This window comes from Hordeum vulgare, chromosome 6H, assembly GCF_904849725.1.
Source record: "Hordeum vulgare subsp. vulgare chromosome 6H, MorexV3_pseudomolecules_assembly, whole genome shotgun sequence".
Classification (NCBI taxonomy): domain Eukaryota; kingdom Viridiplantae; phylum Streptophyta; class Magnoliopsida; order Poales; family Poaceae; genus Hordeum; species Hordeum vulgare.
In genome coordinates, this window is record NC_058523.1 from 542,295,787 (window position 1) to 542,310,343 (window position 14,557).

Below are 14,557 nucleotides of genomic sequence, written 5' to 3' on the forward strand. Positions count from 1 at the left end.
ACGGATTCAAGGTATGTTTTTCCTCTCGACAAGACCAGTGGCCACTAATAGAATTACACACACTTACTACTTCAGACCGCACATTGTGACATACTGGCATGTTTCGGTAGCAACAAGTGCTTGCGTTTCCTGAATGCAAATGCAACTGAAATTCGTGCACTTCCCACTCAAGTCCTTATGAGACAGAGAGAGACTGTGCGCAGGATAAGGAAATGCTACCTACCATGCGTAATCATTGGGTTAAGGCACACACACACTTGCCCAGTGAGTCGACAAACAATGTCAGCATGCTCCAATTCGGATGAAGGTTTATCCGACTACATCAATTAGACTAGGGATCTAACAAGTGGAGAGCTAGATAGAGCAGAGAGATTAGAGAATTAGAGATCTAGAGACAGGAAGAAATAGATAGATGGCAGCTCAGATGAGCAATCGCCCTCACATAGTAGAGGTAGAGCTACACCTCAGAGCTGCTTTCGGGGCTCTTAGGGCTACAAACAGTACATGACAGCATCATATGGATTGCAAAGTAGACCAGCACAGCAAAGATGAGTGCGACGACATAAACGGACGTCTTCCACCCCCTGTTGGAGCCGGCTGCGTAGGACACCAGGAGAGCGAACAAATCCAGCAGGATGGTCCAGTTCATCACCCTCAGCGACCATTTTTCCCATTCTTCTTTCTTCTGGTTCGGCAGCCAGTGCGGCAGCAACATCATGATGACCACAATGGAAGCCACGAAGGAAAAGGAGTTGCTGTAGAAGAAGATGAGGTAGCGGGGCCTCCTGTTATCGTGCATCACCGGGTCACCCGCCTCATACCCGTTGTCATTGCTCTGCCATGCTCCGCCGGGCGGTTCCAGGCCGGCCTGGTAGGCTACGCTGGCCACCAAGATGCCTAGCAGCATCAGGTACTTGCGCCTCTCGTGCTTCTTCCTTTCTTCTTTCTTTTCTTCCACCTCCTTCTTCCTTAGTTCTTTATCCCCATTCTGTTCTTCTGCCTCTTTATCCCCATTCTTTACTTTTACCCCCTTCGCTTCTTCATTCTGTTTCCTGTGTTGCGCTGCTGAATCGCTGCCATTTTTCTTCAGCAAAAATACCAGCAGGAGCCCGGCTGCAACGAGAAGGACCGCACCGACCAGCACAAAGATGTAGATGGATGTCTTGAGGTGTTGTGTGCTTCCGGCGGCATAGGCCCCCATCAAACAAAACAAGCCCACCGCCGTGCAAACAGATAGCGCATTGCTCCGTATGGCTGGCCTGTACAGATTGTGGTTCACCAGGAGTATGATGATGGAGATGGACAGCATGAAGCTCACCGAGTTGCAGTAGAAGAAGGCCTTGTAACGGAGTGGGTAGTTGTACAAGAGGACTGGGTCGCCGGCGTGGTGTCCGAGCTTGTCATCCTGGAGCAGGAAGCCGCCAGGAGGGGTGAGGCCGGCTTGGTACGTAATGGTCGCGGCCAAGATCGCGAAGAGGAGCAACCGTTTGCGCCTCTTCTCCAGCAACTGATCTTCTTGGTCATCGTCTTTCTTGTCCTTGTGATCCAGCGTGAAGAAGACAACATGGATCACCACATAGACCAGGACGGCGCCTGCCAAAGCTATGGCGTAAATGGAGGTGTTCACGTCCCGGCAGCTCCCGGCGGCATAGGCGCCGATGAGGCCAAACAGATCGAGTATCATGGCTGCCTCCAGCACGTGGTGCCTGACCAGAATATCCGTCTGGACTAGGACGATGGCTACCAAGGAGGCCACAAAGGCAACCGAGTTGCAGTAGAAGAAGGCTTTGTATCGCCTAGCATTGGTGGTGAGAAGGATTGGGTCACCGGCCATGTGCCCGTTGCTGTTGTCCTGCCAAAGGCCTCCCGGCGGGTCCAACCCCGCCGTGTAGGTGATGGCGGCGGCAAGAGTGGCGAGCAGTAGAACAAGAGAGCGAGCCTTGTCCAGAGCCTTCCTACCACTGCTGAGAAGAAGAAACAGAGTTCAGTTCAGTTTGCAGAGAAAACAGTGAAACTACAAACAGAGGAAACAAACTTCAGCAGCAGAGAAAAAAACAGAGATTTCAGTTGCAAACAAAGGAAAGGAAGAAGATGATATGTATACCTGACATTATCAACAATCTTCTGAACATTTCCAGTTTGTTGCACTGGACTGGAACGAGAAGAAGCGTAGATACCATAGAGTAGGATGATGTGTGCCATTGTGAGAACGGCGCCGACCAGGCTGACCACGTAGGCGGTGGTATCGATCTCCCTGCAGCTGCCGGCGATGTATGCGGCGACGAGACCGACCAGGGCGACGACGATGCACCCGTAGAGCATGCGAGACCGGGCCGTCTTCTTCTTGCGGAGCTTCTTGCCGTCGACGATGAGCAGCATGGTGATGAGCAGGGATGCCACGAACGCCGTGGTGTTGCAGAGCAGGAACACCGTCAGGCGCGGGCCGTGGTGGTCCTTGAGAACCGCGTCGCCCGGGTGGTGGCTGCCCTCGCTGCTGTCCCAGAAGCCGCCCGGCGTGCTCAGCCCGGCGACGTACGTGATGCTCACCGCGAACGTTGCCAGGAGCATCAGGACCTTGCGGAGTCGTTCTTCGGCTTTCAGCTTCTTGTGGGCCTTGTGGTGGCGGAGCCGCTCCTGGTCTTCTCCGACGGTGGGGTCAGAGCCGAGGATGGGGGCTGGAATCGTGCCGGCGTCGGAGTCGGGATTAGGAGTGGGCGTCACGCCGCTGGAGCCAGTGTTGCCGTTGGAGATGGGCATCCCGCCTTTGGAGCCGGCAACGGAGGTGGAAATTGTTCCGGTGACAAAGTCAGGATCGGGAATAGGCGTTGCGCTTCCAGTGTTGCCGTTGGAGACGGGCATCCCGCGGCCGGAGCCGGCGCCGGAGTCGGAGGTCTTGTCCCAGCAGTCCATCGTCTTGAGAAGGAGGATGTAGAGGAAGACGACGGCCGCCAGCGCCGCGGAGTAGACGGTTGAAATCTTGTCCCGGCAGGTGCCGGCGCCGTACGCGCCCATGAGGCTGAGCAGGTCCAGCAGCATGACCAGCCGCAGGGGCACGACGACCCAGCGGCTGTCCTTCCCCTTCTTGTCGTGGCGGATGGCGAGGACGAGGATGAGGACGATGACGACGAGGGAGGCGGCGAAGGCGGTGGCGTTGCAGTAGAAGAAGGCGAGGTAGCGGTGGTAGTTGGTTTGGCGGATGATGGGGTCGCCGGCGAGCCGGCCGCCGAGGGCGTCCTGCCAGACGCCCCCCGGCGGGTTGAAGCCGGCGGCGTACGTGACGGTGACCACCAGGGTGGCCAGCAGCAGGAGGTACTTGCGCAGGCTGTACTCCCATGGCTGCACGGGCTGCTGATCCATTGGCACTACCGGCTGCACCTGCTCTCCCACAGCTCTCCACGGCCATGTTAGTTATAGACGAGAGAGATGGCCCCATGGTTTCGTCGTGATTATAGAGCGACTTGACTAGGCGGGACGAAGGTGCCCGGTCTCTGCGCCCTGCATAGCAATTCCCACATGCGGCCGGACGGACGGGCGTCAGGCTCCTCCTCGGAGAAAGGGAAGCAACCAAGTCTTCTCCGGTCAAGTAAGCTATTCTATTCTAGCCTAGCTTTTTACGATGAAGTCCATCGGAAACATCGTGACGAGCACGCGTTTGCGTTTTTGGATGTCTTCGTGTAGATTGTCGCTGGACAGATGTTTCTCGGCTTGGTCATAATTCTCTTTGTTTTTGGGTTCCGATATTTCATCATAAGTGTGACATATTAGACATGCGTCCACATATTGTGTGTGGCATGCGTAGGAGGCAGCCCACACGGGTAGTGTGCAATAGAACTGTTCACACGTGTGGGCGTCCGCTACTTCGTGTCACACGCGCAATAAGTACTAGTCATCCCCTCCGGCATGTGTGGCACGAAGCAAATTTGTCCACACGCCCTCGCACAACTATGTTAGTTACCCCGCGGGGTGGCACTTTAGTTACCCCGGGATGGCAACTCTAGTTATCTTGGATGGCAACTGTAGTTGTAAAAGCATGACAACTCTTTCTGTTTTGGTTAACTATAGTTACCCGTGGGATAAAACTTTAGTTATCCAAGGATAGTTGCTATGTGTGTTTACCTAATTGACGCGTCTGGTTCAACCATAGTTTTCATGTAAGGTTAATCATAGTTGCCATGTGTGTTTACCTGGTTGCCACGTACGAGCAACTGTAGTTGCCATCTAGCAACGAATCATGGTTGCCATGTGTGTTTAGTAGCTGCCACGTAAGCGCACTGCAATTGCCATCTAGCAACGTACGCGTCATGTGTGGCGCGAAGAGCAGTTCGTCCACATGCGGTGGACTAGATGGTGAGCGTGTGGGCAAAAATTGGTTCGCTCACACGACGCAGCTAGCAACCCCGCGTTGTGGGTCATGTGGGCGAACTCTCCAACGTCCACACACACGATAGTGTCTATGTGGTACTGAAATTTTAACACATTCTTTTAAGATTCGTGTAAAACAAAATCAACATGGATAGACCCGTGTGGACGAAGTGCAAACTACCACACGTGTGGCGTTGTCTTTTGGATTGTTTTTACTAAACTACAGCTTGTGTTAGCAATTTTCTTTTATGCGTGTGTGCGTGTGTGTGTGTGTGGGGGGGGGGGGGCACTTGTCATATCACCGTGCAGTGTGCTCTTACAGAGATTACCGTGCAGACGGCAAGGGGTTTGAACCTGTACATCTTTTTGTGTCATCCTGTTTGCATCTCGCTAGATTTTCTCCGGAGATCCCATACAACATATTGGAGACAATGACTTCAATTTTAACTCGCATGAAATCAAAGCCTTTTGCAACAAAATCAACCCGAGTGCCTTTATTTTGTTTCTGTAGCCCATCTGAAGTTTAACGAGCAAGTCGAAAGAGCTAATGGTCTGGTACTCAAAGGGCTGAAACCCTGATTGATGTGAGATCTTGAGCAAGCAGTTGTAGCTATTTTAGAATGAATGCAAAGATAGACAAATGAAGAGTCCAAATGATTCATACATCTCATTGCAATGTGGGAGACCCACTTATATACAAGATGAAGGGGTATGTTAGGGAGACATATTTTTCCCATCAGACACCTCCTGGGAGGCATCCCTCCCATACAATTGATCACATGTTTTATTTCTTAACACTCCTCCTTGATCAATTCGTAATCTGTATATTGCAAACTGAAAACTCCTCCAAAAACCCTGTGGGAAAAATTGAGGAGAAACCTTATAATAATATGTCATCGAAAACTCCTTTAAAACCCAGTGGAAAAAATATAAGGAGAAACCAATATGGCATACATCCGCACTTGTATTTATATTGTGTCGTTAAAAACCTTATATGAGAAACCATCTTGAAGAACTCATAAAGGGAAAAGGAGTATAATACGAATGATCTGAAGATCACCAACATGTTATAACTTGGGATTTTACTCCCCCTGAACTTTGCAAACATTAATATTTTCTCATACCAATTCCACGAACATGATTGTGGAATATAAACGTTGGTAGAGACATTGTGAATCTCACAATAATTTGTTTGCATATTATCCTCTTACATTTCTGTATTTTGCGAGGATAAATATAACTCATAAGAAATACAAGTGACATTATCTTGATAGATAATCATAATTGATTCCAATGAATCTTCACATGATCACATATGTGACTAGTCATTCTGCAAAGACATGTATATCTTGTCATGCTTCAAACATATTTATGGAAGAATGCTTATAGGAAGGACTCATTTAGAGTCTATTCTGAAGGCTTCCCTCAGAATACTCTTCCATTAAATCCAGTCTTTGATATGGCATTGTTGGGATCAAATTATCAGCCACTATGAGGATATCACACCATGGTCTCATCTTGATTTTCTCAATGGAATTAATCAAGACCTTTTGTGTCTTGGACATATCTCAAGATATTCCTTACACCAACCATTATACCTTTTATTGGGGATGCACTCTCAGTAGATTGCCAACAAATATAGTGTCAGGCCTGACTTACTTTGCAATTTATATGAGTGCTCCAATGGTACTTAGATACGGAACTTCATGTCCATTATCACTTTACCATCTCCCCTAGGTTTGAATGGGCTTGTGTACCATGCCAGGTATAATATGACCATATGTGTCTTTGATAAGATATATCCATATTGAACTTTTTCAATATTTCTAGATATATGAAGACTGATTACATTTATTCTCGAGGAAATGTGCTCAAGCTATAAACTTAGCACCATTTGGTTTTGACCCAAATATCCATCTCAAAATGATTGTGTGTATCTAATATGTCATGTATAGACATTGATAATAAGATCATCCTCAATAACATGATGTAGATCCAATTAAGGATATCTTCATGAATACTCATAAACAACCATTAGTGTTAGAGTAATCCTTATCAAGGAGTAACTCACTTAGTCGGTTGTACCACACAACTCTCCGACATCTTCAGAGTCATAGGATGACTTCTGAAGCTTCACACATGTTGCGACTTATCATTGGATTCGGAATATTAAGCCATTTCATGACTTCAATATATATATATATATATATATATATATATATATATATATATATATATATATATATATATATATATATGACAAATTTTATCTACCACCGGTGGTAGTTACCACCACTTGCGTTTTGTATGTTGTATGGAGTATGTATCAAATTAAAGAGTATGTATGCGTAGTATGTAGTATATATACTGTTTTTTGGTAGTATGTATCATATTTTGTGTATGCTCTTTTTTACATACAAATATATATGTATTTCACAAATATAATAAAAACTATGGGTCAACTTGTAATTTTTTCATGTAACTCACTTTGAAAAATCTTGTATATAGTATATGAACATAATTAAAATGATAAATTAGTATATATACTCCCGCATGGTAGTATATTGAACAAGTGGGGTAACTACCCCTGGGTGGTAGGATGTATATATATATATATATATATATATATATATATATATATATATATATATATATATATATCCAAACTGAATGATCCATGTGAGTATATAGCCATTACATACATCAACTGTATGGATTTGTACTGCCAATTCAGTATCGAAACATAATTCCACTCATACCGAGAAAGTATGCTACATCATAACTGATGTCGGGTCTCTGCAGAAACCCAGGTGCTACAAGCCTCACTTTCTCACCACCTCATCTATTTCGTTTCTGAACGAAAAATCACTTCTCTTCACTACGGAAGATACTTATGAGGAGCAGGTTTTACTATGGTAAACACCTCTCTTTTGATGAGCGAGTGCTACGCTTCTTAATTGCTTCCTTTCATTTGAACCAATATAAGTGTCAACACCACTTTCCATGGATTTTGGTTTAGGGCCCAAAAGGATTTCTGCAATTTTCAAGAAGAAGTTTATGTCGACATATGTAGACTTCAATATACGATTCTCATGAATCAATATCATTAGTGGAATTCTCCTTATGCCTCTTAACACCTTGTGATTTCCCACAGTCAAGATGTTTCAATGTCCCAGCACCATAAAAAAATGGTGTGCACATCGGTGTTGGGCTATGGATGGCGCGCATCCATCAGGTGTCATTCAACGCAAGGTTGAATCACATTTACTGATTGAGGAGACCATTTCCTCTATTTCCACGGAAACATATGAGAACTTAATCCCATGTGACCAGAATTCTCCCCTCTTGCTCTCATCTGGGGATACGAGTGGTTATTAGGTACCTCCACTCGTTCTGGTACGAAAATTCAGTGACACCTTTGTCATCAGTAAATGTATATGGCAGATTATTTACAATATGTTGCAAATTCTCATAATTTGAATCTCTAGTTCAGATTCTCAAGTACGTGGACAAAATGTCTATGACATTTCTTTTGCATTTCCTGGCATTCTATGCGGTACATTTCTCCCCCTAATGCCAGAAAATGTCCTTATTGCAAAAGCAATCAGCGTACGAGCTGCAAATAACTCCCTCGCTAAGGTTAAGGTATTTGACGGATTAACAATCATACCACAGTTATTCCTCACATAGATCCCAAATATATGTGAAGGTTGTAATGTATGCTGGGATGGTGATATCGGTGTGCAACCGAATTATCGCAGATGGGAAATACTTCACAGATTTCCACGTACAGACCATAAGGGGATATGGTATTAAATGCATTTGATCTCATTTAGACCAAATATGCAACGTCTGAGTTCCGCATGTTACCAACAACAAAATGTTGGATCATCACAATTCTGTAGCAATGGCCATGCAACTTGACTCTTTTTCACAAGATATCTAGCCACACCATTCTGGGTAGGTACACGACGTACTGAATATGACCATGAATTTCTCGTGAATCAAATTCAACGATATTTCCATTTCGATGGAATTATCCCATGCATATGCTTCAAATTCGTCAATTTGAGCACTTAATTCAGTAAACACATGGTTTTGTGTGGATGATACACACCTAAGGTCATCTTTTAGATGTGTCTATGAATACCATGAAGTACCAAAATAACCCAGCCAATGGTTGAATATTTTGCATCATTCCTGAATCCGTTCAAGAATAATGAGTGTCACATTCAAATTTTAAGGTGAGAGTGCCTTAAAATTAATTCCTCTATGGCACATGTAGTGCACATAAATCTTTCGATTGTCAGGAATATTGCAACTTTGTTGTGGCCAACAGAATTATCAATAATTTTTCTAATCGTCCTCATACCAAACAGGTAAAGGAGGAAAAATTATTGTGTACGCAACAATATTATGTATGAATTCTTCATACACTTAGTTCCTCACAACTATCATGTCCCGTGGACAAGATGTTGCAAATTATACCACCTGTAGTAGTACAATTATAAGCTAATGATATATTGGGGTAACTAGGAGACTACATAAGATCTCCAAAATATCTTGGGAATGTCATTCCACAAGCATATCATCAATGTAGAGGAGTGTATTCTCCTTCTACCACGCCAGAATATTTTCTGGTTGTCCATTTGAAGTAGAACTTCAAACTTATCCCATTTAACTCATCCGCCTTCTCCAATGAGTCGGTGACATGATTCAACCCAAAGCTTCATAGTTTGGTAATCATTAGTACGATATTCCGTAAAACCACCCCTTTGACAAACTTGGGAGTTGTCATTGTGATCATTTATTTAAATGACCCATTCTTTTGTGAGATATTCACTCCATTTCTGCTTGTCTCTTTTTTCCACCTTACTTTCAACTACTCGTGGTTCTCTAACCACAAAATTGCTTAGTACTATAAGCACTAACACGAATTTCAGGTAATGGTATAACACCCGTTCGGGTGTACCAGATGAATCTTCACAAGAAGTTCATCATATTTTTACCCTGAAATGAAGATGATATTTCTTTTACCATCATAAGAGAATGTAAAGTGCAATAAGGACATACAATCAGATCAAGATCTGAGACTTCCTTATCACATAACCTCAACTTATTGTTGATCTATAGACAACAGAATTATAAGCATCAATGGACTTGAAGTCCTTAATACAAATGAATACTCATTCGAGTGATGCTTATGAGAACATGTCTCTCCTTAAGGTGGTACCAAAAGGGAAAATGAATATTCATCATCCATTAAATACCCAGTTTGAGAACCAAGACATTGCGATGTCACATAAATGCAAATTTGCACATTTCAGGCATTTATAAAATAGCCATGACATTCTGCGCAGGTGGAATTTCTATGGCGACAAGGCCACGGGTGGACAAAATCATTAATGTCAATGACCCATTTTCAATAGTTACTTCCACCTTATGTCATCACATCGCATTTCCTTTCGAAAAAGGTTCGCCATATATTGCATGAAATGCTCATGCATTAATTTACCTTCAGTAAATGAAGTGCAATGAACATGCTATGGCTAAGCACAATCACTATCATGGTGATTCTTAGTGACTCATAGGGTAAGCCTTCCACATGAAGATAATCACCATTATGTGGTGTAGATCTTCAAATTAAATGTAGTCATCTCATAAAGGACAAACCTTTAATTTCCATAAAACACATAGAGGTAATGAACCACCTAGTAGTGCCTCACTCTTATGGATAGTTGCAATCAATCATAGCCTTCACAACCTTATGTTATTTAAAACACATGAAGGTAATTACCATGAAGTGGCATAAACCTCTGAGTTGTGCATGAAATTTAATTCATTGCTATGACTACATCTCATAAGTTGTGTACTCATGGAAGGTAATCACCAAAATATGCAAGTATTTTGCATAATTATCTTCATAGCATAATATGTAGCATAGTCGCCACTAATGCCTTGGATTCCTCTCCTGATGGAGCATGTGACACTGTAGTCACAACCAATGACAAATGCTATGAAATTGAAATGTATTTGGAAAAACATCATGAAGGTAGGCATCAACCTTGTAGGCCTCATAATGATTATATCATAAGTTTTGTGCCTTCACTTTGCTTTCAACACATGAAGATAATCACTTCTGAGTAATGTAGACCTCATTCTTATGGAGCTTCTCACAACCTTACGTTTTAAAACACATTGAAGGTAATCGCCACATGGTGGTGTAGACCTCACAGTTATGAACGAAGTATTATTCGTTGTCACAAACGCAATCCATAAGTTGTGTGCAAAATTGAAGGTAGTCATTATGCCGAAACGACATAATATATACCTCACAATAACATTGAATAATCTGCATTTAAGCAGCATGTCTCGTTTGTCAATCCCTTGCGACAAATGTAAATTTGACATAGTCAGGAAGTGTCATACACTTCACTACCTCATGTTTCCAAATTTACAAGTAAATTCCATATTCTATGTAAATAAGGGAGTCAACATATTGCTTTGCAATAGTATTACTCATGTAATACAAATAAATGCAAAAGTATTAACATACTTGTGCAACATATATGAGGACTTGGGGCCTCAAACATTCATTTTACACGGTGTAAAATGATGCATAATCAACTATTATGCAATTCAGCAAGACCTTGTAGTCTATCATGTATATTTACTCTGAATGCTCGGGGCATAAAACGCAAATACCGATAACCATATGGTTAAAGTGCTGAAAAACAGTAAGCCTGAGGGCTAAACTGTTAAGTCCAACGAGCATGATGACTCGTTTGCAGTTTTCAATAAAACTGAGGGTTAAACCTCATGGTTTTATAAGCCTAAAGGCCGAAACAGAAACCGCAAAGACTTATGATGGATTATAGATTAATCCGATGGCTCATATAAAAATAGCCAAGGAGATAGACTTATCCATCCCCATGCGGTTACAAATCCATGAGAGAAATTTCCTCTTAACCGCCGCTGGTAGCCTAGAGATCGAGGCCATATGGACGAAGGGCATCGCTCGACGGGGTACCAGCCATTCGCCACCACCGAGAGACCGCTGCCACGAGCGGATGCAGAATCGAGTGTGTTGCCTTGCACAACTAACCTCACATGGTCATTTGTCTTGACGCGGTCGTGTGAGGATGCAGACGTTGTTACACTACGACGAGACCAAGGATCGTGGCCGGAGGATACGAATCCATCTATGTTGCCGCGTACGAATATCAAGTAGTCCGCTGCTCTTGATTGATCCGTACTAGGCCGTTTATCTTAAGATCCTCCTTTTTTTTCTTGGAGTAGCACACGCTCGATCCAAGCGATTAATACATGTATCATAGATGAATTAAGATTGCACAATAGTGATTAGTAGATCTTAATTGCATGAGATACTTTCTTCTAATCAATTTATTGTACGGATGCATGTGAACGGATGAATCCTTGTATGACCAGAGAAAGAATATCAAATTAGTCATCTTTGTTAAAGGAACGCAGCCCTAGTCCGATGATTCGGCGCCTCGTCCAGGCACCGGCAGCCATCGGCCCCAATGGCCCCGCGTCGCGCTGCTGTCTCCATGCCGTCGGCCTCTTTGTGATTGAATCGATGAAGAAATTCTCGTAAGAAAACACAGTGGATCAGATCTTCTTACTCGGTATCCTTTAATCGCAAGAAGACAACCAAAACTGATTAATCTCATATGCATGCATGCTACGAGGCGCTGGTGCTGCATGTCCTTGCGCAATCGTTCCATCACGTGATTTTGTTGCCACCGCGATCGGCCGATCGAGTGGCGTTGTGCTGCCGCGCTGGATTGAGCGGCGTAGTGGTCGAGCGTCTTAGCGCATACACGTGACGGGTCCTTCTTTTTCTGTCGTCAGTTGCTCTTTCGGCAGAGTCTACGTTTTGATAACGTATTTTGAAATGAACGCAAAGATAGACAAATGAAAAGTCCAGATGATTCACACATCTCATTGTAATGTGGAAGACCCGTTTATATACAAGATGAAAGGATATGTTGGGAAGACACCTTTTCTTCAACAGACACCTCCTGAAAGGCATCCCTCCCATACAATTGATCACCTGTTTTATTTCTCAAGAGTAGCGTTGGTAAAAGAGTTGCCATCTGTTCTGTGGGCTTGCAAACCTCTCCTAACCGCTCCATCAAACATACTCCCTTCTTCATGGTTTACACTGTACCGTCCCCTATAATTAAACTACAGTGATACCCCTCTAATGATATCATGTCATCATGTTTTGCAAGCTTAAGTGCCACTTGATCTAAATCAAAGTCAATTTCAAGATTAAATTGCAAGTCAAAATATTATTTCTCCAAACAGTAAAACAAAAATGTTGGTATTGTTGAAAATATTCCCTAAGAGCAAATCCAATGGAGCGACCCAGATCGTCCGTCCGCGTTCATTTGGGTCGGCGCGGACAAAAGTGAAGGCTCAACACATCGACCCAAACCCAAAACACGTCAGCTTCACATCCGCAAGGACCCATTTCCGACCCAAAATTGTGCCTGAAATGCGTTGGCGCGGACACGAATCGAACTCGGCGCGCGCCTTCTCATGTTTGCGCCCGTCCATACGTGGCGCCCGGTCAAAGCCAGCATCGACTTTATTAACGACGACCGTCCACCGCGGGACCACACGTCAGTGATCCATGGATGTCCTTTTTTAATCCGAGCGTGCGGGAGGGCCAACCTCATCCTCTTCCACAAGTCGTCCCCGTTCCATCTAGCCACCCCTGCTCCCTCATCAGCGGCAAACCCTAGCCACCACCACCATGGGGTTCTTCTTTGTGAAAGACAAAGGCAAGTCGCCCGTCGTCCCTATCCGCGCGCGCGCTCCAGTCGTCGACGTCTTCCTGTCTGCCTTGCCAGTGGATCAGCGTACTAGTGTATCAGGGGAGGTGGCACTCGGAGCATCGTGTCCCCCTCCCCTACCCCGATGTTACGCTGTCGCACGACTGACATTTGGATCCGGAGAGGATCCCAGTGACAGCGGTGCTGCGGTCGGCGCGGGCGCATGTGGAGGAGGTGAGGCGTCGAAGGGAGCAGCTGATGCCAGAGCAGCGGCACAACCCCGTCTATGCTGCAGACTCCCCCGACTGGGAGGCCTGGTTCACGTGGGAGCACGAGGAGCAGCGATGGTGTGGCATCCATGACGTGGTGGCTGGACAGCCGTCGCCCCTCATCGTGAGCGAAGAAGAACAGGAGGCGAAGGCGGCACACCAGAACGCACTGGCGGCCGTACTACGTGCGAGTGAGGAGGAGGCGCGCCTGAAGGAGGAGGAGGAGGAGGCCTACCAGAAGCAGCTGGCGGAGGCCATTGCGCTCTCCGATGGCTGTGACTGCGTCGTGCCCTCACTGGCACCGCCGCCCCCGCCGAGCCCGGATCACTGGTCCTCACGCCCGAGCTATACGCCTAGGACGGGCTGCTGCGCGAGTGGGTCAGCGCGCCACCCGTCTGGCTGGGTGCAACGCCGGAGCAGGAGGCACCCTACGTGGAGAACTGGCGATAGCAGCGGGTGAGGGAGGAGGACACAGAGGCCCGGCGGATCGAACTGATGGAGTGCAAAGCCGAAGCTGAGGAGGAGGAGCGATGTGCTGCCCAGCGAGCTTCGGTGGATAACGTCGCCGCCGCCTGGAAGATGGCCTTCCCCTGGGCTGGCCCGGCACCGACGCTCATTGACCTCACCGGCACGATGACGAGAAAGATGCCTAGGGCAGCGTGCATCCTTGTTTTTAGTTTATCCAATTTGATGTTTAATGTAATGTGGACTATCAGCGACTATCGAGGCCGTCATTAAATGTTTAATTAATATTTTTTATATTTTTTGAAATGTTTACTTCGTGTCGCCCAAAAAGGGTTGATGCCCGCGTCGGACGCAGGCGCCGACCCAATTACAAAAACGGACACGGATGTCCACCGGGCTGACCCAAACGAACAAAATGCGGACAAAATTGCCAACACTTCGGGTCGGCGCATTGGAGTTGCTCTAAGTAATTTTCATGATGAAACCAACCTCATTTGGATTCCCAAAATGCACCCGAAAGTAATTAAGTGGATCGGCAACAACTAATTGTGCCATTTCCAAATAAATAAATACCTTAACATTTCAAACTGGCTTGAAACTTGGTGGGCTTCTTCAAAATATAGCCAAGTATTTATGGGTTAGGTTCCATCTTAAATA

General features: G+C 45.3%; 1 protein-coding gene across 1 annotated transcript; it reads right to left on the reverse strand.

Moving 5' to 3' along the window:
- Positions 1 to 269: 269 nt before the first annotated feature.
- LOC123402662 lies at positions 270 to 3,467 on the reverse strand. The gene is made up of 2 exons (XM_045096600.1): positions 2,105 to 3,467; positions 270 to 1,961 (listed from the first exon to the last, which is right to left on the reverse strand). Exons 1-2 carry the CDS (start codon positions 3,355 to 3,357, stop codon positions 458 to 460), a joined length of 2,757 nt encoding a protein of 918 aa, XP_044952535.1. The 5' UTR covers positions 3,358 to 3,467; the 3' UTR covers positions 270 to 457.
- Positions 3,468 to 14,557: the final 11,090 nt, after the last annotated feature.